The sequence below is a fragment of the Stegostoma tigrinum genome, chromosome 27 (assembly GCF_030684315.1).
Source record: "Stegostoma tigrinum isolate sSteTig4 chromosome 27, sSteTig4.hap1, whole genome shotgun sequence".
NCBI classification, from domain to species: domain Eukaryota; kingdom Metazoa; phylum Chordata; class Chondrichthyes; order Orectolobiformes; family Stegostomatidae; genus Stegostoma; species Stegostoma tigrinum.
In genome coordinates this window covers 10,640,788-10,667,996 of record NC_081380.1, presented here as the reverse complement: position 1 = coordinate 10,667,996, position 27,209 = coordinate 10,640,788, and the positions used below count along the sequence as shown (strand labels likewise).

The following is a 27,209-nucleotide window of genomic DNA, read 5'->3' as shown; positions in this document are numbered from 1 at the left end:
TTCACCAGTTACAGAAAATAATCTGCACAAAACCAGTTGGAAAACAAAATTCTCTGACACAAGTCATGACTGAAGCAGGAGTTCATAAATTATTTTAAAAAGAGAATTAAATCATTGTTTGGAAAAGCGAGATGTTGAGCCATACGGAATTGAGCAGGGTATAATCAGATTAGCTCACAAAAGAGAAAGTTATTAAATCTTGATGAGATGAACAGTCAGTTTCTGGGTCAAATCAATTTATAGCTTAGGATACAAGTGGTGTTTTTAAATTAACAAGTCATAAAATTGGCTTTTGAGCAGCTTCTTACAAAGCAGTTGAGATTCTGATTGCAACCACAGCATCTGAAAGTCACATTATAGCAACAGGATACAACTGTGAATACAATATGTAAAGACAAATCAACCACTATCATGAGCAATTCTCCAAGAATTAGCTCCAAAATCCTCTAAATGTGAAAAAATGTGCCTGGTCTGGCCTGGTGTATGGTTACACAGTAAATAACCAGGCAGAAAACAATTACATACTTCAGTCTAAGATGGCACAGTCAGAGCAAACTAAATAGTTGGAATTCAGAGCCATAAAATTAAAAATTCGGGAAGTTGCTGCTAAACTTGAATTGAATCTTGGGTAGACCACTCTCAGTACCTTGTGTAGTCCTGGTTGCCTTATTATGAAAAGCATCCAGAAGCACTTTGGAAGTGTAAAATTGCTTCAGAAGGCTGATGCTAGAATTTCAGGGAGATATGAAAAAGCTAGGTCACTCTTCTCCAGGAAAAAAAAACTTAGGAGTGATCGAACAAAGGTACTCAGGAATATGAATATTTTAATACACTAAACGTTAAGAGCTGAATCAGGGACATTTGAGGGCGGAAATGGAGAAGAAACAGTGATGCCAGATACCATCAATAATCAGCAGGACATGACAGCAAAGTACTCCCAACTGAGCAAGTTAAAACCTTGTGAAGGACTTGAAGAAGAAGAAGAATGAACATTTAGAAGCTGCACAGATTTCTAAAGTTGTCAGCTTTTCAACAGCTAAGGAAGGCAAATACACATTGAGAGTCAGTCAAGTCTCATCAGGCTGGCTCCATAAGACGGCCAGCAGAGCCAAGGGGAATTCAGAACTAGCATATAACAGCAGGTGGCAGGGAAAGTGGGCACTCAACACACAGGCATGAAATGGATCGATTAACCTGCACTGTAGGGACAGAAGAGTAGGTGGAAAAACTGTCTGCCACAATACGGCTGTCAACTCTTTAAAAGCAAGCAAAGGCAGTGCAGGAGACATGACTGTCAGATTTTGGCTTGCGGCGAATAGGGACAGTATACTGTGCAGAGAGGGCAGAACCTCAGCACGAGGGGTGGAATGAGAGCCAGGTAACCTACGAAGGCCTTGTGGATGTGTCTGTAAGCTTGTATCTGCACTTTGGGTTATTTTGATGGTTGAACATTCTTATTTTCATATTACAAACTAAATAAGTTCACCAGATTTGGCAATTTCATTGACTGTTATGTTTTAGAATAAATCAACAATTTTGTGTGCTAAGATTGCATTTTCATTTTACTTTATTTTTGGTTGTGTACTGAATTGGGAAAAGGACTGCTTTATAATAAAGGACTGAGGAAAGAATTACTAGACTTGTAAAAGCAAGTTACTGACACTCATTCTAAGTTGTGGTTATACAGTTTCTTTGCAAGCAATAGAGAAGATGCAAGAGAAATGGGTCCTATTGCAGGGTACATATGCAAAGCAAGATCCGGCCAGCAACAGGTTGCTGATGGTTTATGGAATTGTGACCAGGTGATAACGGTAAAGGTCATCAGCCTGACAACAACTCAGATTCCTGGGTAGCTAAACAACTTGCATGTGATCAATACTGAGAAGCATCTGGATCTCTGAAAGGGGAAGTATGACCCCTGTCTCTCACCTCAGCAAAAACACTGGAAACTATACAAAGCCAGTGGTATTCTTGCACCAGATGCTCTAAGCTATCACATTTAACCAGTAAGTCAGAGACTTTACAGTTCCTCCTGCGAAAAAGCGAAAAAACATGAAGGAAAAGATCAGAGAACTGAAGAACCTGGGAAAGAAAAGGAACGACCCCATCAAATCCTCAGGACTGGTGCAACTGAACTCCTTTCCAGTACTTTCCATTTTCCACTCCATCTATAACACTTTCTTTTTGGCTGCATGCGTATAATTATATGCTAACAGCTCACAGTTGTTTATCTGTGGTTATAGTAAGTGGGAATTCTTACAAGTACAGAAACCTGGCTCATATTTGTGTTAATCTGAGTCAATCAGACTGGTAATTACAAATGTTGTGCGTTTTGATAATTTTTTTTACTTTTGCGATCTTTCAGGCAATAGTAGGGCTTGATTTCCAGCATGTTATCACAGTGAGTCCTAACAGCTGGTTATCAAAGAAACATGATTCAATGAAAGCATACAAACGACCATTCAAGTAATGAAATTTATATTGTGGCTCCATGGAATAGTGGCACAAGAGAAAGCCAGTGCACTTTTCCCATCACAGTCAGAGCATACCCCTCTCCCTTTTTGACATTGAGGTAAAACACATTGAGAGTCTTAATCTATATGTACTATCCTTACAAAACGCACTGCCTGTAAATCAGCTCTTGTTTTGCAACCTCCAGCATTGAGACCTGAATTGTAAAAACAGGAACAAATCTAATAAGATAAGTTGGGGGTAAAAACTTCCTTTTCTTAAAAAGATTTTGTAAATTTTGCAAGGAATGTGTCTGATAGCCAGAAGAATAAATAAATGGCAGAGTTATACATTGGTTGCACACAACTGAACCATACATTCAAAGCCATAACTGTGTAGTGGTTTCAGCTTTGAATAAAAACTCCCAAAAGGTGGATGCCCCGATCCCATGGTGATTTGCAATTTCCACTGAAACACTCCAATCCTGCTGACCAGTTCCAAGGCTGACCGTTTTTTTTTAAGGAGTTAATGCAAAGGTGCCAGGATGGAAGCCAGGTTATGTATGAACTCATCCGAGGGACTGGTCGTTTATCCAGCTGCGAAAACGGTTTATTGTTCGTTTAAAAAATCCCCAGAGGCAGACCAACCCTTGGGGGTTCAAAATCAGTTCAACCAGTGCTGTCCATTTCACAAACTGGGCTGGTTTGATGATTCTTTCACTTTCCAGCTTCCTGATTGCTGCCTCTACTTTTGCTCATAGGGTAAATGGGACTGAGCAATGTTGGATTGCTTCCTGATCAACATGCAAGGTGTCATGGGCTCCTCTGGTAGTCCCTAGACCTTCCTGGAAGACTTCTGAGTTTTTCATTAGGACTTCACATAGGTAGCCATTTTCTGATTGAAAAATATTGTGCCAATCCAGGTGAATCCTTCTCAACCAATTTTGCCCGATCAAGGTTGGGCCTGAGCCTTTTACTACAGTGATAATTGAACCGGCTGCTTCTCAGAAGAAACTGGAACTGAAATTGGACCCATAATCTGTAAAGGCCCCTACTATAGGTTCTCAGCCTAGCCGAGGTCCTCCTCAAAACTTATGGGTTTGAGATCAAAGGAATTTTATTAAAAACTGGTTCTGTGATCATTGGTACGGCTGCTCCGGTATTGACCTCCATTAGAGCTGGATGGTAATCTAACCAGGCCTTTATTTTGATTAACAGATAGTAGAAACTGCAGATGCTGGAGAATCTGAGATAACAAGGTGTAGAGCTGGATAAACAAGCAGGTCAAACAGCATCAGAGAAGCAGGAAGGCTGATGTTTCGGGCCTAGACTAAAAGTAAAAATTAACTAAAAATTAGTCAACTCATTGAAGGTTCTAAATTTGGTGCCTCAGGCAAAGTTAGGCTTCAAATAACAGAAAATGCTGCAGGTCCAGAGGCTGTCAGGAGAATTACTCATTGCTTTTCATCTGTTCCCAATGTCATTTGCCCAGAAAAGTAACGCATTCTTTCCACATACTGGGCTCAGTCTTCAACAGAAGGATCAAACTAGTCAAGCTTTCCAAATAATAGCATGATCCAAGAAATCCGTACCCCAACTGCTGCAAGCAAGTTTCTTCAAGAATACAATTTACTCTTGTCATCACTGAAATAATTCCACAGAGACTGGTAGCCCCTCACCAAGTCACACTTTATTTACATTCCGGAAGTTCTTGACTCTGGAGCAGCCTCAGAGTCAGCATCCAGAGTATCAGAATCTAACCTTGTTACAATACGTGATATAAATAGTTATCAAAAGTTTTAGAGGAATTGAAAAACCTGGATTGCAAGTTCATAGAACCCTGAAGATAGCTGGACAGGTCAGAAAAGGTTATCAAGGAAGCATATGGAATATTTTCCTTTAATAACTGAGGCAGAGAATATACTAGCAGGGAGGCTATGCTGAAGCTATGTAAAACATTAGTTGAGCCACAGTAGGAGGAAAGAGTGTCATTCTGCTCTGTCCAATATGAAAGAATGGACTGGAAAATCACAACTATTAGAAAGTTGTACATAGATTGGGGCTGTTTTCCTCACAACAGAGGAGACTGAAGGCAAACATGACTTTGATGTACAAGGTTCTAAGACAATTGGACAGAGTGGATAAGAAGGACTGATTTCCGTTATCTCTAAGATCAGTAACTGGAAGACACAGATTTCAAGATCTATCCCAGTGTTATTCATTCTTTGAAGGATTAGAGGAGACAGAGTCATAGTCCTAGAGTCATATGGCACGGAAACAGACCCTTCGGTCCAACTAGTCCATGGCATGTAGCCAGACTAAATTTGTCCCACTTGCCTGTGTTTGGCCCTTATCTCTCCGAACCTTTCCTATTCGGACATGAAGAAAAGCCTTTTCACTCAGAGGATGGTAGGTGTCTGCAGCTCACTGTTTGAGAGAGTCATGGAGGCAGAAGCTCTCAAATCACTTAAGCAGTGTCTGGATATGCAGCTAAAATCCCATAAATTCCAGGGAGCACACCAAGTGCTGGAAAATAGAGTTGGGCGAAGTGGTTCATTTTTTGGCAGGTGCAAACACAATAGCATAGTGGTCTCCCTTTGTGCCATAAATTTTTCACATGTTCCAAATATTCTGTAGTTTAAAAGGAAGAATGTCAGGGATGTGCGTAGAGCTCAGAGGATAATAAGTGGTTTGCTCTTTAGGAATGCCAGCATCAAAACGGAATACCGCCTTATTCTGTGCAGTGGCGATATTGATTCTATGACACGATAAAAAGATTATAAGATCCCTATTTCCAACATGTACGAAGTAAAATATTGAAGCAATACCTGACAAAGCAGTGCCTGCCCGAGATATCAGCACTAAGTTCATTCATCATCCAAAATTGTATATTTTCCTAAATCAGAGTAAAAAGGAAGTATTCTAATCTTAATAAAATACTTATTTGATAAACCACATCCTTCATCTGGCTTTGATATTCAAAGGCGTAAAAAGATTTTAATCTTACTTTGGCAGACTAAAGACACAGGAAGAGAAGTAGACTACACAGAAACAAAAAAAAATTGTGCAAAAGGAAAGCACAAAACATTACTAGAACTCCAATTAGAGATCTTACAATATTGTAATCCATTAATTCAGCAGCAAAAGTTCACAGAGCATGAGTAACACTGAGATAGACCTTATGAATTGGAGCTCCTAACACAGCACTTGGCATAACGTGCAGTTGGCTCTTCAAACCTGTGGTGCTTGTCAAGATGAGCTTTGTTTAATCTTGAATTAAAAGCTTAGTAGCAGAGGGAGCAACAGGAAGAGCCCAGACATGTTTGGACACTAGCCCGGCAGAACTGATTAAGAAAGTGCATCTTGGATAGGCTGAAATATTTCTCATAAAGGTTTTGGATCTTACAGAAGTGTACTGCAAAATGCCAAAAAAGAAATGCAATACAGGTCAAGACTGCAGCAGATGTAATAATTATTAATGTTTTAAATGTGAGGAGTGAAATAAAGTTTCATGTGAAAATTAATGAAAAGTTCATTTTAGTAAGAAAATAAACAGCAAAAGCACTGCTCAGAGCTGCACAAACTTGACAATTTTTTGTGCTGGAAACATACTCAGTTTTCAGAGAAGATGAGATGTGAAGTAATGAGCTAGATATTGGATAGCCTTGTTTCGGAAGTGGTCATGACTCATGACCTGACCACATCTGTTCAGATCAAGATGGGCACAAATTTGGTATACCAACCTACTGCACTGCTCTCTCATCTGAGCACTGTTTGCAGTCTCTACACTCTGAGGGCAAGGCTGGCAATATTGAAAGCAAAGCAAGTGTGTAAGCCAACCTGTGTTTTCTTAAATAGAACAATAATAATCAATACAATTGGAATTTAAATTATGCCAAAATGAACACTAGTACAGAAGGATGGAAGAATGGATGTAGCACTGGAGTTATCAGCAGGGTTTTTTTCTTCCATTCGTGCGATGTGGGCACAGCAGTTATTGCACATTCCCAATTGCCTTAAGAATAGCAAGGTACTTTCTTAAACCGTTGCAATCCAACGTGATGAAGGTACACCCATTGTGCTGCTGGTATGCCCATGGTTCCAGCATTTTGCCTCTGTAACAAGAAAGGAACAGTGATATAGTTCCAAGTCAGGATTGTGTATAACTTGGAGGGAAGCCTGCTGGTGGTAGTGTTCCCATACATCTGCTGAACTTATCACTAGCTTCCAAGATGCTGCCTACAGAACTCTGGTGAGTTGTTGCATTGCTTCTTTAGACGGCACCAACAGGCCAGAAGCTCTCATGGTTCACCTTCAAACAGGCATGGGAGGTGATGGCATAGAAGCGATTCATGTCTCAAGATCCTGGCAGCACAGCTACAAATGTCTGTTGATCTCACATCAGTGTTCACGATCAGTAAATGCATCTTCTTGTGACATCTACTCCAGAATACCAGCCTCCCCTGTTGTTTAACGCATCATATTCCCATTAGTCAGCTCATGGCACCTCCTTGGTTTTCATTCACATATAACAATCAGGCATGCTCATACACTGCTCCAAGCATCACACTCAGTTCCACACAACCATTCTGGCAGGGTAAGGTGGTATGCAATAGAAAGCAGTAGGACAGAGCCAGAAAGAGGGCACCTGCAATTGCTGAGCTATACTGAGGAGATAGCTCTCAACATAATAGTGCTGGCTGCTCAGCCCATGGCATTTAGCCATGCCGAGAACACATAGGATGATTCCATGTTCCTCCCTTATGCCACATCTCAACTTCCACAAGTGACCGGCAGCCAAACCAAGGGTAAAGAATCATTCCTTTGCCATTTAATCAGAGGGCAAGATTATAGAGGAGTATTACTGCAGAGAACTCAGATGAGGAATTCGGTGAGGCAGAAAATAGGACCGTACTGAATGAACACGCACAGGTGGATGCTGTTTTGAAAGTGACCGGACTCAGCGGTGGGGCAGAATTTGGCTACAACTTGGCAGAGGGTATGGCACCGAGTTTGCAAGCTTCACAACCTCTGTTCCAACTCACTGCTGTGCTGCAGGTCTGGAGGCACTGGCTCAATGTCTTCCTTATCTGTTGCAGACTTTGTGCAGACTAGTCACCAACTTCTCTGCTGCCAACCAAACCCTCAAGGGTGCAAGAACATCTTGGCAAATTGAACAGTGCAATAAAATGCATCAAAATACTTCAGATTACTTTCTAAAACTGCACAAGAAAAAAATTCCAAACCATTTGCTGACAAGCAATTTAGATGTCTGGCCCTTGAAATAACGCTTGAATGGGGCCCAACTTACAGCTTCGTGCTTGCTATTTGTACTGAAAACAACAAAGAGGTTCCTCCAAATTTGTTGTCAAATTTGGAACACACAGCCAGCTCAGCTGTGAGATGTCAGGACACCAAATGATTCCGATGCACTAAGTGGATGCAAAGGCAGGCTCATAAATCACTGTTGACCCTTATGTCTAAGGAAAAGAGTTCTCTGAAACCAACACTCCAAATTTTTGAAATGGAGTTCAATCTTGAATTATTTTTGCACGTACACTATCTTCATAGAGAAGTGGTTGGCCAGCAGTAATAGCTAATCAATATCTTAAGTTCCAGTCCTGGGTCCCTCACTTCATGTCAGAGTTGTTGTGTTCACATATATTCAACTTCAGACACAAAAAGGCAATACATAATATTATTTCTTATTAAAAAATTGTGGGCACTGTGCTAAGGATTCAGCAGCTAATCATCTGTGTCAGGACATGAAAACTGTAATTTAAATTTACAACTCATAATTTCAAGTGGTCAAAATCACTGGATTATATTTTTTTGGATGACAGGCCCATTCCCAGCTTTGATGCCAAATGAATTGGAAAGTCTCAATCTCATAAAACATTGAATATAACTTTCTATTCTTTTCTCCAAATATGATTCTCAGTTTGTGTTCGTCCTAAAATCCCTTTCAGTTCAACTGTTAATAACCTGTTACTGAGTAGGAAATGGAGACAACGATATCTGAAAATCGTGAACCACGTACACTTTCTCCGATTGGTTCAACATGTGGCTAAAATCAGCTGTGACCTCTGAACAACCTGCACCAAGTGAATAGCCTAGAATACCCATGTTTCAAGGAACTTGCAGGGTATCACATCCTAAACTAATCTTATCTGCCTGTATGGTCGGTATCGCTCTATTCCCTTCCTATTCATACATCTGTAATGTTGAGCAGAGTTCGAAAATTAATAACTCATTTCCCCAGTACTCATGAGGAATATGCATTTATAACTTAATTCTGGTGTTGTGGTATGAAAGATTGCCCATTATACCCAACAGTATTGTTGACCCTTTCCATTTCATGTGTCCTTCTCATTTATAATAAACCCTATCACCAGATCTGAAATCTTCACCAGACGGACTGTTGCAATGTATCAACATTCTCCTAATTTCTTCTGATGCTTCAACTTTAATAAATATTTTTCTACCAGCATATAACACACTTAGAGCTGTTTGTCATTCCTTCTACTGCTAGGAGACCATCATGTAGTATTGAAAAGTGATTTTGGATTCCAACTGCATATTAATTATAGGGTTCACTGTGTGCATCTCTCAAGTCTACATGTGGCAGTGACTTCTGGAAGCAGAAGCCAAAACATAAGCACAAAACCTCCACATGGACACAGCCATGCAGCTAAGATGGAGCACTGCCCCCATTTGCAACGTACAGATCGGCTGATCAACCAGTATTGTTCGCTGCATTTCATCAATTATTGTACAGTTTCTTTCATACAGCATTGCTGAAAGGATCTCACATGCATTATAGTCCTATAATCCTTGACAAATACTCTGCTAAGTGTTATAATGCTCCCCATTTCATACAACAGTACACTTTTCGTTGCATACACACTCCTACGTCTGTTTGGGCTACTGGCCAAAAGCATCAGAATCACGTTAAAAAAAAGCACTTGTCACTAAATGGCCACCCTTCGGTATTTTGTGGTTCAAATGCCAATAGAGAACATTGCTGCAGAATTACAGCGTCACTACAATTGTCAACGTACATAGCAGCCAGATAATGAAGGAGTGGAAGGTCTTTCCATCGTAGACCTCTATGATTATCAATACAACCTTCATCTCTATTCCCTTCTCCCTAAAGTGTTTATCTGGCTTCTCTTTAAATGTACCTATACCATTTTAATGGAAGGGTAGAAGAGAACAGAAATTTATTGTGAGGTCACTTTTACATGAAACATACATTGAAGTTTTATAAGCCGCCCTACCATGGCAGCTGTATTAATGACAGAAGTCAATACACAATACTAAAAGAAGTTTAAGTAAAGTAAAATTAAGATGACTACTTAATATGGTAATGAATTCTATATTCTCTCTGATCTCTGGGTAATTTTCTTCTGAATCCCTTATTTGATTTCTCATGGGCTAACCAGTTTGGTATGAAAATAGTTAATTATGGGAAACTGCAGCATTCAAGCTGGTTGCCATATCCCCCACACAACAACAATAAATGTACGGCATGACAGTACTTTAATAATCTGAAAGGGCAAATCAACAGAAGTTTCTTTAACTGCTGGTCAAACGGAGATGCAACTGCAAGAATTGACAAGCCATCAACATTGAAGAAATTCTGAGATGGAAATGTACTATTGTCAACCATCCTCTGTAATGTGAAGGATCTGAAATTTAAAGATCTGATGGTATTTTCATAGATCACGTGGCCTGATGCAGTTGAGTCTCCTTTCGAAAGGTTAAACCTGGACGGTCAGATTCCTTCCTTTTTAAGCATTGGAGCTCGTCGGTTTGTGACCTACCTTCATCCTTGGGTCCTAGTTTAAGAGCTATAGCACCAGCTTTAAAAAAGACACACACACAAGAATATTGCATATAGATTGCAACTGTCTGCTTAAGCGTGGCACCCCAAACTTCCTTTACGGAAAGTAGCTTCACAAAGAGATGCCTTATGAATTATGGTTAAGGCGGCATTTTGGACACTATATGGATATGATGGGTTGATTTTTCTTGGAGAAGCAGATATTGAAAGGGACCTGATCGAGGCATACAAAATTATGAAGGGCTCGGGGTGTCTGGGTGGTTCTTTATAGATTAGTGGCCTCAAGTAGATCAAATGGCCTTTCTTTCTGTTCTGCAGGGTATCAATAATTCTATAATTCAACCAACAATTAACTAGCTTGAGAGACCCCTAGAATAAAATGCTTTACCAAGTCCAAGTTCCTTTTTTGCCTCCAACACTGAAAACAGAGATCTTCTTCTTGTCACTCTCTCAACTTGGCTAAAATCATTTTCCAAGCTGGAACGCAATGTTAACATGATATCCAAGATAATACAAGCTATTCTGAATCAACTCAACAGACCAAGGTTCTCAAACAATTACTTGAGAAAATTAATTCCTCAATTTTATCTCTGCCTGAAAAAGAACCTTATCAAAAGTAAGGAAATAAACCAGACAGGTTACTTACTTTACTGTGGAATTCCATCTTTGTTATTAACAGTTTGAGGTAGATACAACTCAGTCTCCCATAACCTTCACTTAAGTGACCCTTTGGGTGGAAAGAAAACAAAAACAGAAATTATAATCCTTAGCAAACGCATCAATGCATTCAAATAAATCTTGTTACAACATACAGACACTGAACAGAGGCCGCATCTCAAACCGTTATTTGTGCAGTCAGTAGAAGATCGTTGAGTTTTCTATGGACTCATTTCTGATAAAAGGGAATAGATCTAGAACAGTTAATTCTGTTTATCCCCCTACAGATGCCGCTTGACTGTGTACTTCCAGCATTTTCCGTTTTTGTTCTATCTTAGGCCATGTTGAGTTAACTGATCTCAGCCAGGCTAGTGACTTGCTACCACAGAAGGAATTGATGAGCTTTTTACTCCCTAAATTGTAACTTACTGAAGCTTTCTATAGTTGAATACATGTAAACATCATGCGAGGAGAGGAACAATCTTTACTACACTCCTGCAATGAACAAATTGCTTCCTAACAGGTTGATCCATGCAGTTTCAAATTCTGACACTAATGGCAGTTCGCTAATTTAACGAATTACCAAAGGCACCTTCCAAACTCTACCACCCAGAAGAAGGAGGGAAATAGGTGTATGGGAAACCACCATCTGTATGTCCTCTTTCAAGCTCACACCTGACTGAGAAACATATGACTGTTACCTCACTATCCTTCACAAGATCCTGGAACTCCCTTTCTAAATATATTCACTCCCTACTGCAACAGCTCTAGAATACAATTTACCACCAACTTCTGAAAAACAATTAGCAATGGGCAATAAAAGTTGGACAAGCCAGGAAATCAAACATTCCATGTATAAGAGATAATGGGAACTGCTGTTGCTGGAGAATCCAAGATAACAAAGTGTGAATCTGGATGAACACAGCAGGCCAAGCAGCATCTCAGGAGCACAAAAGCTGACATTTCGGGCCGAGACCCATCAGAGGGGGGGATGGGGTGAGGATTCTGGAATAAATAGGGAGAGAGGGGGAGGTGGATCGAAGATGGAGAGAAAAGAAGATAGGTGGAGAGGAGAGTATAGGTGGGGAGGTAGGAAGGGGATAGGTCAGTCCAGGGAAGGCAGACAGGTCAAGGAGGTGGGATGAGGTTAGTAGGTAGGAGATGGGGGTGCAGCTTGGGGTGGGAGGAAGGGATGGGTGAGAGGAAGAACAGGTTAGGGAGGCAGAGACAGCCTGGACTGGTTTTGGGATGCAGTGGGTGGATGGGAAGAGCTGGGCTGGTTGTGTGGTGCAGTGGGGGAGGGGACGAACTGGGCTGGTTTTGGGAAGGGGAGATTTTGAAGCTGGTGAAGTCCACATTGATACCATTGGGCTTTGCAGAACACCTCCGCTCGGTTCGCAATAAACAACTGCACCTCCCAGTCGCAAACCATTTCCACTCCCCCTCCCATTCTTTAGATGACATGTCCATCATGGGCCTCCTGCAGTGCCACAATGATGCCACCCGAAGGTTGCAGGAACAGCAACTCATTCTGCTTGGGAACCCTGCAGCCCAATGGTATCAATGTGGACTTCACCAGCTTCAAAATCTCCCCTTCCCCCACCACATCCCAAAACCAGCCCAGTTCGTCCCCTCCCTTCACTGCACCACACAACCAGCCCAGCTCTTCCCCTCCACCCACTGCATCCCAAAACCAGTCCAGCCTGTCTCTGCCTCCCTAACCTGTTCTTCCTCTCACCCATCCCTTCCTCCCACCCCAAGCCGCACCTCCATCTCCTACCTACTAACCTCATCCCACCTCCTTGACCTGTCCGTCTTCCCTGGACTGACCTATCCCCTCTCCACCTCCCCACCTATACTCTCCTCTCCACCTATCTTCTTTTCTCTCCATCTTCGGGCCGCCTCCCCCTCTCTCCCTATTTATTCCAGAACCCTCTCCCCATCCCCCTCTCTGATGAAGGGTCTAGGCCCGAAGCGTCAGCTTTTGTGCTCCTGAGATGCTGCTTGGCTTGCTGTGTTCATCCAGCTTCACACATTCCATGTATAAGTTTTGTTTTGAAAAAAAAAGTCAGAAACCTAAGCTTTTGCATCTCAGTTCATAGATAAAGAATGGTCACTTCTGTGGGGTCCTGCATTTGTGCTGGTACTCATGAATGCAAATACCAAAAGTCAGCACTCTGAAGACAGAAAGACATGAAATCTCAGACAAAAGTGAAAAGATGGTCTATTTAATTGCAGTCGCTTTGAACAAACAAATAGTATAGTAGAGTATTACACTCAAGAGCAATAGAACTTTATTGGAACCACTGGAACATTAGCCTTTTGGAAATTCTAGGCAAGGTAGTTCTGTCAGCCTCATATTCAGATCTTTTCTGGTCAACCTGTTCAGATGTGTCATTATATACTTAGACAGCAGGCGGGAATGAACCTGGACCTCCTACTTCCAAGGTTCAAACATTAAGGGGCTGTTATGGTGCAGTGGTAAAGTGACTGTAGCAGGCTCCTATTCGGATGGACAATGATACCATTGCTTTCAGGTGAGGACAAAATCAGCCGCTCAGTCTAGAGAGAGAACTTGATAGAAAGAGTTGTAGCTAACAGTCAATACTCAACCAATTTGGTCTTTTGTCAATCTCAATTTCAGCCAGGTCTTCGCTTGCCCAGGCTCTAAGCCTAAGAATTCCCTTCCTTAACTGTCTATCCTCCTTCAAGTCACTCATTAAAGCTCTGCCTCCGGCCAACTTTTTGGACAATTGTCCAAATGTATATTTATGTCAAATCAAATCTTGTTTGATACAACTTGGGACATTTTACTGCCTTAAAGAAGTTATATAAATGCAGTTTGACATTAAATGTTTTTGAACAACAACCATGTTTCAGATGAACACAGGCTACTACATAGTTCCTTCATTTCATCTCAAATTTTCAGAATCTGCGATATTAACTTTAGAAGATGAAAAGTGTGTTACCAGCACATTGAGAAATTATATTGTCAGGGGAAATAATCAGAAGCTTTCAGTGAAGACAGAAGATAGAAAAAGCAGTTAACTGATTATTTGGGTCTGAAGTTTTTGATTGAGCATCATTTCTGAGTCCACAAAAAATTTCAAATCTCAGAACCTAACATTATTTCAACTGCATCATTAATACACCTAAAAATCACAGATTGCAAAGAATAGAAGCTATAATTTAAGACTGTTACGACAAGCATACCAGGAAAAATCAAGTCTTCAAATTCTGGAAAACCTTTTTGAATATTAACATACATCTAAAAACATTTACGGCAATCTTCACACCTCCAATCCAAATATCTCAAGTTGTCAAATCAAATTCCTGTCTCTCACTTAATATCATAGCTATACTATCAACACCCTGATCATCATCTGACATGGTCGAAAAAATGTCCAAGACCTAATAGAATGAGGGAATTGGTGATGGATATATTAATCAAGGGTGAATTAGGTTTGAGCTAGTTGTATAAATATAGAGTGGTACCAATCAGTGGGATCAGAGTTTTAGCAAATGTGGCTAACTGTAATAACGCTCTTGCTTGGAAGTGTGGACTTGAATACTGTTTAAATATAGTTATCATTTGAAATATAAAATCTGCAATGTAGTAGAGAATGGCTGAATCAAAACATAAAGTTGCAGGACATGACTGTCCATGCTGTTAACTTAAAATGAGCCTCATGGCCATTGGAAGAATGAAGTTACAACATAGGCCTGGGTTGCTTTTTTAACCAAAGAAGCAGCAAGGTACGGCCAAAGTAGTAAGCCCTTTCAGCAATGAGGCATGTGAAATGAGCCATGTAGTAAAGTGGTCCATAACATTTACCAAACTGGCCAAACTGCAAGTTATCATTTGTAGTAGTGTGCATTGTACATGCTAAGAATTTGTTGCAGATGATGGGAGAAAATAGCTCATATGATGCCATATGATTCCATCAGTAATATTTAACCAACCCCTAGCTTGGGAAATGGCTGCAATTAGTTCTACTTTTTCAGAGCATTTGTATTGCACTTAGGCAGTAAGGCCTTCATTAAAGCCAAAGTCTCAAAGATTTCAGGCCATCATAGATCGATTACAATCAGGAATATATGGTTAATTATAAAAGAGAGGGTTTCAAAAATGGAAAAGCCCCTTGCAGGTTATTGGTGAATAAATTGTATAGCGATTGTATTGTTCAGGTGCACATGAATGCCTATTATAAATTACTACTTTGCAAATTTTGAAGGAGCGACAGAAGACCGGGGCATCTCGTTGGCTCAGTGGTCAGCACTGCTGCCTCACAGTGACAGGGACCTGGGTTTGATTCCACCCTCAAGCAACTGTCTGTGTGGAGTTTGCATGTTCTACCCCCATCTGCATGGGTTTCTGCTGGGGACCCCAGTTTCCTCCCACATTCTAAAGATGTGCAAGTTTGGTGGATTGGCCATGCTAAATAACCTATAGTGGTCAGGAATGTGTAGGTTAGGTGCATTAGCTAAGTTAAGTCTTCAAGCTCAAACTATTTACAATCTGTGATATTGCGAGGATAGAAAGCACTATAGTCAAATTTGCAGATGACACTAAAACAAGTGGGAAAATAAGTTGCAATGAAGAAATAAGAAATTTACAAATGGATTTGGATACTCTCCAGATTTTAGAATGAGGGAAGATCTAATCGAGGTATATAAAATGCTAAAAGGAACTGAAAGTCGACGTAGAAAGGATGTCTCCACATGTTGGGTAACCTAGAATAAGTGGTCATAGTTTTAGGATGAGGTTTAGCAGATTTAAAACAGAGATAAGCAGAAATTACTTCTCCTGAAGGATTGTGTATCTGTGGAATTCACGACTCAGTGTGGAAGATGCAGGGCCATTTAGTAAATCCAAGGAAGAGACAGACAAATTTTTAATTTGTAATGGGTTGAAGGGTCATGGAGATCGGACAGGAAAGTGGAGTTGAGGCCTAAATGAGATCAGCCATGATCAGAGTAAATAGCAGAACACGTTCAAGGGAGTGAATTGCCTATTCCTTCTAGTTCTTAAGTTTATATGGAGTAAAAGGAAGGCAGGCAAGGAAACAGCATAAATTCAAACAGTGCATCTGGAAGCACAGTAGCAGTCCAGAAAGAGACAGAAGGCAGGATACAGGGCACAATTTAAAAAGGCAAGAAATACATATAAACCAGGGGTACCACCAGAAGCATAAGCCCAGGAGGAGGAGAAATGTAAGTGTCCACAAACAACTAGAAGGCACGTTAATAAAAGATGACTATCAATAACGACACTGCTGGAAAGAACTGGGGTGGAGAGAGAGAGAGATGCTACATAAGGTGATAACGGGCTCTATCACCTAGATGAATATACACCAAAAAAGATGTTGCCTGATGAGACTTACAAGACAAAAGCAAGACTAGTGGCATGATGTTTTGAAGAAAAACTACAGTATAAGGAGTGATTGACCAATGGAAGGAAAACCAATTTTGAATTTTTTTGGCTTTGTCGGGAACAAACGCTTGGCAGTAGAGATCAATTGATATTAAAGCTGCATTTCTGCAGGGAGATCAGTGGAAGTCTTTCTTCATCCTCCAAAAGAGACACAGATGCAGTAGGACACTTGAAGTCAAATAAACGTGTATATGACTGAACAATGCCTCTATAATTTGGTACTTATCCCTTAGATCTGTGTATCATGCAGGTAGATGATTTTTTGATGGCTAGATAGGAGCAGTGAATTTGAAAACACCATCATAAGTCAGTTTAAAGCAGAATTAAAATTTGGAAGTCAGGATTTTAGGGATTTTAAGTACACAGGATTTGAAATCAGGGACGACGGACCAAGTGTTGCTTTACATCAGTAACCTTATTTAGAAAATGTCAGCCCAATCACTTTTCATCAAAGTAGGTTCTCACAGAAAAGATGCAGCAGCTTCAAAATCTGAAATAATGGTATAGCAAAGTGCAATTGGACAGCTGAATTGGCTGGCTACTTAAACAAGTACTGGGAAGTACTGGGATCGAGTGCGACCATGCAGTCTCAAGGTGGAAGGTATTATAAGGCTAAAAAAATTGAAAAAAATCAAAAATGATGTTTCCATTATTGGGAGATTCCAGGAACACAAACAGTCTTGCTTTTAGTGATGATTCTTATTCAAATCTCTGATCATTCTTGAATGAAAGAGGGCTTTCCTGTGGGAAAGGGAGGTAAATATTACCCTTTAGCTTGGGGAGCTTAAAAAAAAGTCGAAGAGTAGTAAAAAATACTTAAGTGGCAGCGACTCTCACTCATGCTGCAGTGTAGAAAAGACTGTGGACTAAAATAGTTGAAGAAATTCAAAACAGAGAATTGAGAAGCAATGTCCATTGAGAGCTACATTGACAATATATCATTATGGGATAACGTATGCTCAACGAAATGCATAAATGAACAAAAGGTTGAGGATTGATATTACACGGATAGTGTAAAATGGAGAGATTTCAAAAATGAAATGGGTAAGGAGCTGCAGTCAGACATCAGATTGTTTTACAAAGAAAGGAGCAAGTTCTAGAAAATGTTGGATGTACTGCAAATAGGATGCTTGGAAATGTAAAGAAACGAAAATGCTTTCACCTCTTAAGAGGTCAACTACACCTAGAATACACTGAGGCAACAATGAGGAATAGTTAAACAATAACTGTGGCTTTAACATGAGGCAGAACTCTCAAGTTATTAAAACAAGCTCAACTGAAAATTTTAAAACTGAGACTAAGTAATTTTTGCTGGTGAAGCAGACAAGCAGTTCTGGACAAATTAAGTTGAGATGCAGATCAGCCATAATCAAAATAGAACAGGCTCAAAAGATTGTAGCCCATTCCTGTTCCAGGTTCCACAGGGATTATTCAGCCAACACTTGGATGTTGAGTTCAATTATAGCACTTAGAGGCAACCAGATCATGTTCAGATACTGGTCACTTAGGAGTTTCAGCATGAGAGCATTGTGATAGTAAAAATTTAAGTCAGTATTCCACAAAATCTGTAAAAATAAAAGAAGCTCCTATAATTAAGAAAAAACTGAAAAGACAGAAGGAAGAAAATAAGCAAAGAAAGCAAACAAATATTACGAATCCACCATGGATATCTGGTTAAAAAAAAAGTGTAAATAGTTGGAAAAATGGGTTTGGGGCAAATAAAAAATTTATTACACTTCCCAATAAGTTGACTTTTTGCTCACATGGTTAATGAATAAAACTACACTGTGCGATACTTGCATCTCAGATTGGTCAGATAATATAATGTTTCAGCAAATTTTCTGCATTTCAGCCACAAGTGAAACCTGCCACACTTCAGTTGAAAAATCTCCAGTTAATATCAGATGGCACAGTCCAGGTCTCACACCACTGATGATCTACAGTCTACACCATGTCTGATGCAGATATTAATCAGCTAAATACTTTCATGAGTTTTGAGTGTACAGGTGGTTACCAGTGTTTAATTCAATGGCAATGGCAGCTTTCTTACACTGTTTAATTAGCTATTGTATATAACTGAGGCAATAAAGAGTCAGCAGATTTTCAGTTGTAAAGTATATGACTGTCAAACTCAAACCTTGAGTCAATCCCTGTCCACACAATACATTAACAGAAAGAATTATTTCACAATGATACGAAATAGAAATTCTTGCTTAATTAATCAGAATTCCAAGTGTCCTATCCCTACCGTCTCACCAGAAGTTAGGTAAGTCAGCATATCATATAATTGATACTGAGATTACCTTATAGTCTGAGAGACATTGAACCTGACTAGATAGCTTATTTAATTACTAAGCCATCACAGGGGCACAGAATGATAGGACACCTTCATGTCTGCAACAATGGTCTGAATGAGTTGCCAGATTAGTTCCCTTCTTTCTGCTTTTTCATAACAGTTCAACAAATATCTCTTTTTCAAAATTCACTCTCTTGAAAGCTACTTTTGAAGATGCTTTCACTATTATTTCAGGGAGCACATTCGGATCAGAGTAGCCAAAGTAGTTAAAAGAACTTTCATTCTCCTTGGGCTTTTTTGCCATTTATCTCAAGTTTGCATCCTCTGGCCATCAAGGCTGTCACCAGTGAGAACAGTTTATCCTTATTTATTCTGTTAAAAACCTTTTGAAGGTTTCAAAAATGAACTAGCACAATTTTGAACTAGCCTATTAAATCTTCCCTCTACCTACTCTTCCTGAAAGGAGAGCAGCACCAGTTTCTCTGGTTTCACCCTCAAAATGATGTCCAGCTTGAGCCTATAACTTCCTCCACAATCATAAGAATTCCAAAGCAGGCTAAGCAATTCAGAAGGAGGAATACGGAATGTTTCTCTCTTAGGTCACAAAAGTACAGAAGCATTGTTACAAGAGTACAGAAGCATTGTTACAAGAGTATAGGGCATTAGTTCACAATATCAAGAGTGCTGAGCATAATTTGGAGTTTCCTTATTTAGGTACAGATATTTCTGTAGGAAGTTCTGGGCTTAGGTCACCGGATCTGAAACATTAACTGTTTTCTCCTCCACAGATGCTACCAGACCTGCTCAGCTTTTCCAGAAACTTTGTTCTTGTTCCTGACTTACAGCATCCACAATTCTTTTTGTTTTTATTACAGATATTTCTGTATTGGTGAAAGTACAAAGAATGCAAATTAGATTGATTCCTGGCATGAAGGCATTGCCTTTTGAGGAATGGCTGAACCTATCCGCAATGAAGTTTAGAGGATGAGAGGTGCATTTATTGAAACATACAACATTTTTGGGGGAGTTGACAAAATAGATATAGGGAGGATATTTTTCCTCATTGGGAACCTAGAGAATTTCAAAATCAGGGGTCTTCCAGTGAAAGATTGGAGCAATAATCTCTCGGAAGCTCAATAATCTTTGAAATTCAATATCCAAAAGAGTAGTGGCAGCTGGGTTATTAAATACATTTAATGCCGAGTTAAACAGATTGTTACTCTACAAGGGAGTCGAGGGTTATAAGGAGCAGGTATGAAAGATTATTTTTATTCAGAGAATGTGGGTATCACTGGCACAGCCAGCATTAATTAACCATCCCTGATTTCCCAAGGCCACTTTAGAATCAGCCACCTTACTACGGGTCTGGAGTGACATGTAGCCCAAACCAGGTAAGGGCAGCAGCTACCTTCCCTAAATGACATTACCGAACTGGATGAGTTTTTCCCAAGGTCAACAATGGTGTCAAATGCATCATTAGCATACTCTTGCTTCTATTTCCTCTGTTTTTATCTTCACCTCCTACAAACCACTGAATCTTTCCCAGCTTGAGCGCAAAAAGACAGCTATTCCTCTTCATTCAATGGGCATATAACATTAGAACTCCTGAAGATGGCAGAAAAAGAGAGACACTGGACAGATCTCAACCATTAGGGGGCAGACATATTTCAAAATGTTTAAGTATCTCAGGCAAGAGAGGAGGTAACTCTTCGAAGGTAATCAGAAAGGCGTGACCTTCAGACTGCACCAAAAAGGCAAATCTAAAGCACTATTTCAAACTCAAAGGGAGTTCAGTGATGAAATCAGCTTCATTTTTATTCAGTTGTAGGATGCGGTCTTCACTGGCTGGGCCAGCATGTGTTGCCCATCCCTAGCTGTCTTTCAGAACAGACAGTGAGCTGCCTTTTTGAACCTCCACAGTCCATTTGGTGTTGGCAGACACATAAGTTAGGGAAGAAATTCCAAGATTTTGACTCAATTACACTGCAGGAACAGCAATAAATTTCCGCATCAGGCTAGTGAGTGGCTTGGAGGGGAACTTACAGTTGGTAAAGTTCCCATATATTTGCTGCCCTTCTCCTTACAGATGGACGGTTGCAGATGCAACCTTGGTGAATTTCTGAGGTGCATCTAGTGGATGTTACATACTACTGTTAGTTTTTGTTGGCGGAGGAGGAGGTGCTGAATGTTTGTGGGTGTGGTACCGATCACGTGTACATTTTTTTTTTTCCGAGCAGTGTCAAAGTTTCTTTTGAGTGTTGTGGGGCCCGTGGTCATCCAGGCAAGCGCAGGGTACTGCACACACTCCTGAACTGTGTCTTGTAGATGGCGGACAGGTTCTGGGGAATCAGGTGGTGAGCAACTCACTGCTTGATTCCTAACGTGTGACCTGCTGTTGTAGCCACATTACTTATATAAGCTAGTCCAGCTCTATTCATTGTCAATAGTAACCATTTAGATATCAATAATTGGAGAATTCAATGAATGTAGTGCTACTGAATGTCAAGGGGTGATAGTTAGATTGTCTCTTGTTGGAGACAATTATTGCCTAGTATGAATGTGACGTGAATGCTACTTGCCATTTTTCAGCCCAAGCCTGAATTTGTGCAGCTTTTATTGCATTTGTACATGAACTGCTTCAATATCTGAGGAGATATGAATGGTGGTAAACACTGAAATCAGTGAATATCCCTACATCTGACCTTGTGAAGGAAAGAACTTCTTTGTGACAGGCATTTGCACAATCAGCAGAACAAAAAGCATATCCAAGTTATTTCAAGAAACGAAACCACTGAATACCACAACGGACGGTGTACAATGTTTGTGGCTGAATAAACTAAAATGGGTTCAGTGTTGTTAATTATTTGCATGTACCTCCTGACTATGGGTAGTTTGACCATTCCTTTTAACATTTAGCCACGTAACAAATTTAACATTTATGTCCCTGTTTAGTCTGTGACAATCACAGGTTTGTACAAAAGAACAATTGAACAACTGAAGGCTTAACATATTAATACTAACTTGTACAGAAAAATTCAATATAAAGAGGCTGCAAGTCTTTTTAAAAGTGCTTAAAATATGGTACATTTTACATTTGGTACGTTATTTTTGCTAGAATTTCATGTCATTTCCATGAAGAATCCACATATCTTGTTTACTGAAAGCACCATTGACAAGGTAGCTAATTCAGCACAGAGTGGGGATGCAATTCAGCAACCCCTCCACTCTAAATGATTCAAGTGGTCAGTGGTAACTTTTTGTTTCAGAAAATATTTTATGTAGGGTATCAAAGGTTTGGCCAACATTGCATGATCCCTGTATACTATATGGGTACAGATGACTGTGAAATTGCCAATGTCAATGAGGTCAACCTTACCATACCACAGCTAAAAATACTAAAATTGAGCCCTTCTGATGCAGAAATAGTGTCCCTACCTCTGGACCCAAGAAACCTAGGTTCAAGTCCCATCTGCTTAACTTTAAATAGGTTGATTTAAAACAAAATAAAACTGAATCTCAGCCAACTTAAATTGCAAATTGAGAGACTATTCGATAGACTACTTCACCATTCAGAAGTTGTGCTTTTGTTGTCAGGAAATATAAAGATGGGTTGCAATAAGATAATTCATGCTATCAGAATAACAATGGAACACCAAAGGATAGCTTAACGGCCCCCTCCCTCTCCCTCTCCCTCTCCCCCTCCAAACCCCCATACCTCTCTCTCTCCCTCTGGCCCCCAACCCTTCCCCTCCCCCCCTTCACTCCCTCTCTCTCACTTTCACTCTCACACACAAGATGTCTGCAATGGGCCACTGGTAAGCTGCTTTCTGGAAAGGCAATGGAGTCAAGGTGGACATGGCCTTCATTTATGACACAGTGTTTAACAATGCCTTCTTCCTTTGCTTATCTCTGTGAAAACATGGAAATCAGATCATGAATGAACGAGATCATGTTTCTATACAATCCTTCTTCCACAGGTTGTATGACCTGAAACGAACAGCTGCAATGTATTCCATATTGAAAATTCTGTACATTCATCCTATATTTTCCGTCATCTTGTGAAACAGGATATCACCTCTCAGATCAGAGCGTCAATCAGCTCAAATAGATCCAATACCTTGAAATGAACATGAACAAGAATAGAACATAGAACTATACAGTGCAGGAACGGGCCCATTTCTTGCAAATTCATGTACTTATCTAAAAGTTCATTAAACAGCCCTGCCTTCACCACCAATCCTGACAGCATGTTCCAGATTCCTGCCACACACTGTTTAAAAAAAAAACTCACCCCACATGGCTCCTATGAACTTTCCAGCTCTAACCTTAAATGCACACGCCTCATATTAGACATTTCAACTCTTGGAAGATTCTGACCATCACCCCTATCTAAACATTTCATAATTTTATAGATTTCTATCAAGTTTCCTCTCAGTCTCCATCACTCCAGAAAAAAACAACCAGTGCTTTTCCAGCCTCTCCTTACAGTCCATACTCTCTAATCTAGGCAGCATCCTGGTAAACCTCTTCTGCACCCTCTCCAAAGCCTCCCCATCCTTCCTGTAATGTGGTGACCAGAAATGAACGCAATATGCTAGAGTGTGGCCTAACCAAAGTCTTATTAAGCTTCAACATGACATCCTGATTTGAAGGGTCTAAGCCCGAAACGTCAGCTTTTGTGCTCCTAAGATGCTGCTTGGCCTGCTGTGTTCATCCAGCCCCACACTTTGTTATCTTGGATTCTCCAGCATCTGCAGTTCCTATTATCTCTTGTACTCAATTCCCTGACCCAGAACAGAAGCATGCTGTGAGCCTTCTTTATCACCCTATCTACTTGTGTGGCCACTTTCAGGGAGGTTTGGACTTGAACCCCATGATCCCTTTGTACATCAATGCTGTTCCGAGTCCTGCCATTAACTGCATACTTTTCCTTAACATTTTATCCCACAAAGTGCAGCATTTCACACTGGATTAAACTTCATCAGCTATTTCTCAGCCTATATCTGCCACTGATCTATATCCCATTGTATCCTTAGACAACTTTCTGCACTATTCACAACTCCACCTACCTTTGTATTGTCTACAAACTTACTAACCCACTTATCTGCATTTTCATGCAAGTCATTTACGTATATCACAAGCAGAGGTTCCAGTACAGACCCCTGCAGAACACCACTAGTCATACCCCTTCAGCCAGAAAAACACCCTTCCACGACTACCCTTTGCCTTCTATGAACAAGCAAATTCTGAATCCACACGGCCAAGTCACCATGGATCCCTTGCATTAAAATTTTCTGGATGAGCTTACCATGAGGATAACCTTATTAAAATCCATGTAGACTATATCTAACATTCTATCCACATTGATCACCTGTCACCTCCTTAAAAAAAAATCAATCAATGAAGTCAGTAAGACATGACCTGCCCTGCACAAAACCGTACTGACTGTTCCTAATTAGGCCTAATTAGGATTGGTCAAGAACAGAACAATGTGATAATCGAATATGTCGGAACTATCCCTTTCAAATCTTAAAATAACAACACTTCTGCTTCACAAAGTTTCAGAACAACTGGCAGACCCAAAGATTCTCTTTTCCTCTTACTGGTAATGACCAAGTCTTCTGGCCAGGATTTTGTGGTGAATCCACTTCTGTAACTGAAACTAAACTTTTTTAATGCAATTTCCTTGAATATTAAAGGGTTCTCACCAGGCACCAATTATGTTAAGATTCACAAACACCACTGATATCACAGCTAGATAATCAGTCATTAGTGACATTGAGGCAAACTTTAACAAGACATCTTCAAAATGACAAGCAACTGTTTAACTCTCTCTCCCAAACATTGATATGCATTCTAAACAATTGGACACTAATGCTAGGATATCAACATATAGTACATCTCAAAAAGAAGCGAAATACTGCATAGGCCAATAACCTGAAATCAAATTGGAAAAAGGTGATGATATTCAATAGGTCAAAGTTTGTAGAGAAAAATAAAGATAACATTTCAGGTCAACGGACCCGGCAATGATAAGACAATACCATCATGACTAAATTATCAATTCACCCGGATTCAACAATTTGTATTTTGCAACCATGATCTGGGTCTAAGTTGACATCCAACATCCAAGACAGGGATATGAGGTGGCGACTGTAATATTAATTTCAATTTGCACAAATCCACAATAGAATATACATTCAATTTTCACCAAATCACATTTGACAGGAATCAACAATTAAAGAGTAATGAAAACCAATGATGGCATACAGTTCCATGGACACTGGCAGCCTTCATTTAGCTGGCCCAGATGTTTTCCCCAATGTGTACTTCTGATCATTATTTGTCCAAAACTATTAAATGTTGTGAGGGACTCTACCATTGACAGGTACATTTTTGGCCCAGCCTTTTTGTTTCCTTGACTAGATTCAAGCACTCAAGACCTACCACTGTGGCTCTACTCCCCAACCTGGATGATAACAGCACATGTTAACAGAGATCCAGAAAGTTTTCTAGTTTCATTGCCAGTTTTGCAACACATTTTATCAACCAAGCCATTAATTTGAAATAAACCTCTATTTACAGTGTATATTTTAAATATTTGCATTTACTCTTAAAGTGGATTGTTAGAAATCAAGCAACCACTGAACTGGAGTAACTCCAGAAGTATTTTTATTTTAATCCAATTTCATTCAATACCAATAAAATGGGCATCAGGGTTTCAGTGAATTGCTCCTCTACTTCAGGCATCTCAGCCTGAAGTTGCAGAGTTTACTCCCCAAAGCTTTTTCTCTTCTGGTCACCTGTTCTAGTATCACCTCATGGCAAATTTCATATGTTTCTGTCAAATGTTTATGTAAATAAATTAATGTGAGTGCACCAGAGGCATTTAACAACTAAGCATTTGTGAAGATGTTTTACTTTTGATCTGTGTGACAAAGGCAAAATGTGCTACACAGTTACAGTATGAAGAATTAAACATCATTGTAATGTTTTCATAGATCATAGAATAGAATAGTGTTAAAACAGGCCCTTCAGCCCAACAAGTCCACATTGACACTCAGAGCATCCCAATCAGACCCATCCCCCTACAAACCACCTAATCTACATATCCCTGAACACTATGGGGAATTTAGCATAGTCAATTCACCTAGCCTGTGCATCTTTGGACTGAGAGGGGAAACTGGAGCACCCGGAGGAAACCCATGCACACACAGGGGGAATGTGCAAACTCCACACAGACAGACGTCAGACATTAGAATTGAACCCAGGTTCCTCGTGCTGTGAGGCAGCAGTGCTAACCACTGAGCCACTGTGTTTATTTAACAGTTTAAAAATCAAAAATCCCCTTTTTGATTGCCCACAAAAACCTGGCACCAAAAGTTGATTTCAAATTTTCCTCATAGCATTCAAGCTAACAATTTTAAATTATGGCACAGCGCTGCAGACAAGCTGAAAGCGACACGTCTGGTCTCTCAGACATTCTAGCTCAACTCATTTAACTATATCAACTATCTTAACACGCCCTCTTTGCCATTGAAATCTGAAAACGCTCATCAGGTTCCTGAGCTCTATTCCACACAAATTCCACTCATTCAGAATTCAAATCAGCTCACTTCGATGTGTACCAAGTCCCACTAATTTATTTTCCCTCCCTCACTCATCACAAATTGCTCAAAATGCCCAGATACTTCAATTTCTAAACCCACATTCTCTACAAACCTCTGTAGCCCAGTGTCTGAGCTCCCACTGTCACCTCTCTTCAATCTGGTTTATTTCATGTTCTTGTCTTCTTCCTTTCCATTACTAGTGAACAATCTTCAAACAGGACTCTGTTCTCTGGTCATTTCCTTCAAAACTCCTTAGTCTTTTCATCAAACTTCAAGTGTTTGAAAATTTATTTGCTTGAACATCCCTCAGTCACCTTCCGAATTGCTCCCTATTCCTCCCAAGTGTCAAATCATCTCTCGACATCAGTGCCATTTCTAAGTGCTTAAAGATTTGAACTGTGTTCCAAAACAGGTTTCTGCAAACATTTTTGAGTGGCATGATAAATATGACCTCACAAAGACACGTACACAACACGGTACTCAAGAACAGAAATTCCGGGGCACTTACCCACATTCTGCTCATGTCATTCAGCTCATTCTTATATCGCATCGAGTCCAAAAGAACCTGTAGTGTAATGAATAATCCACATAAGGAAATGTTCATCAAAACACTTCAGAACATTAAATCTGAATAAAACTTGTTAACCAGAAAACGTATACATACACATTCATAAGTAATACGTGACAAAAGCATGACAACATGTTTGATATATTGTACAGTTTACAGACATGGGCATAGAGTGGAGAATGTGGGTAGAACTACAAGATGCATAATTCCTCATTCCAATTTGAAAAGGAGAACATTGCCAGAACATAATTTATGCCACAGTCATGGATTTATCATCCAAAAATTACATCCATTATTCTCTTCTCCCTTGCAGAATATTTTTTTCTGGGGTGTCATTCTGTGGGTGTT

The 27,209-nt window shown here is 40.0% G+C and overlaps 1 protein-coding gene across 2 annotated transcripts in view; it reads right to left on the bottom strand.

Moving 5' to 3' along the window:
- hip1 (huntingtin interacting protein 1) overlaps positions 1-27,209 on the bottom strand; it is a 333,480-nt gene that overhangs the window by 175,581 nt on the left and 130,690 nt on the right. For both annotated transcript variants that reach the window (XM_048557274.2, XM_048557275.2), the window contains exons 4-5: positions 26,802-26,858; positions 10,943-11,023 (exon numbers count right to left, since the gene is read on the bottom strand). In XM_048557274.2, coding sequence (XP_048413231.1) covers positions 10,943-11,023; positions 26,802-26,858 — 138 coding nt within the window. The remainder of the gene's footprint in view (positions 1-10,942; positions 11,024-26,801; positions 26,859-27,209) is intronic.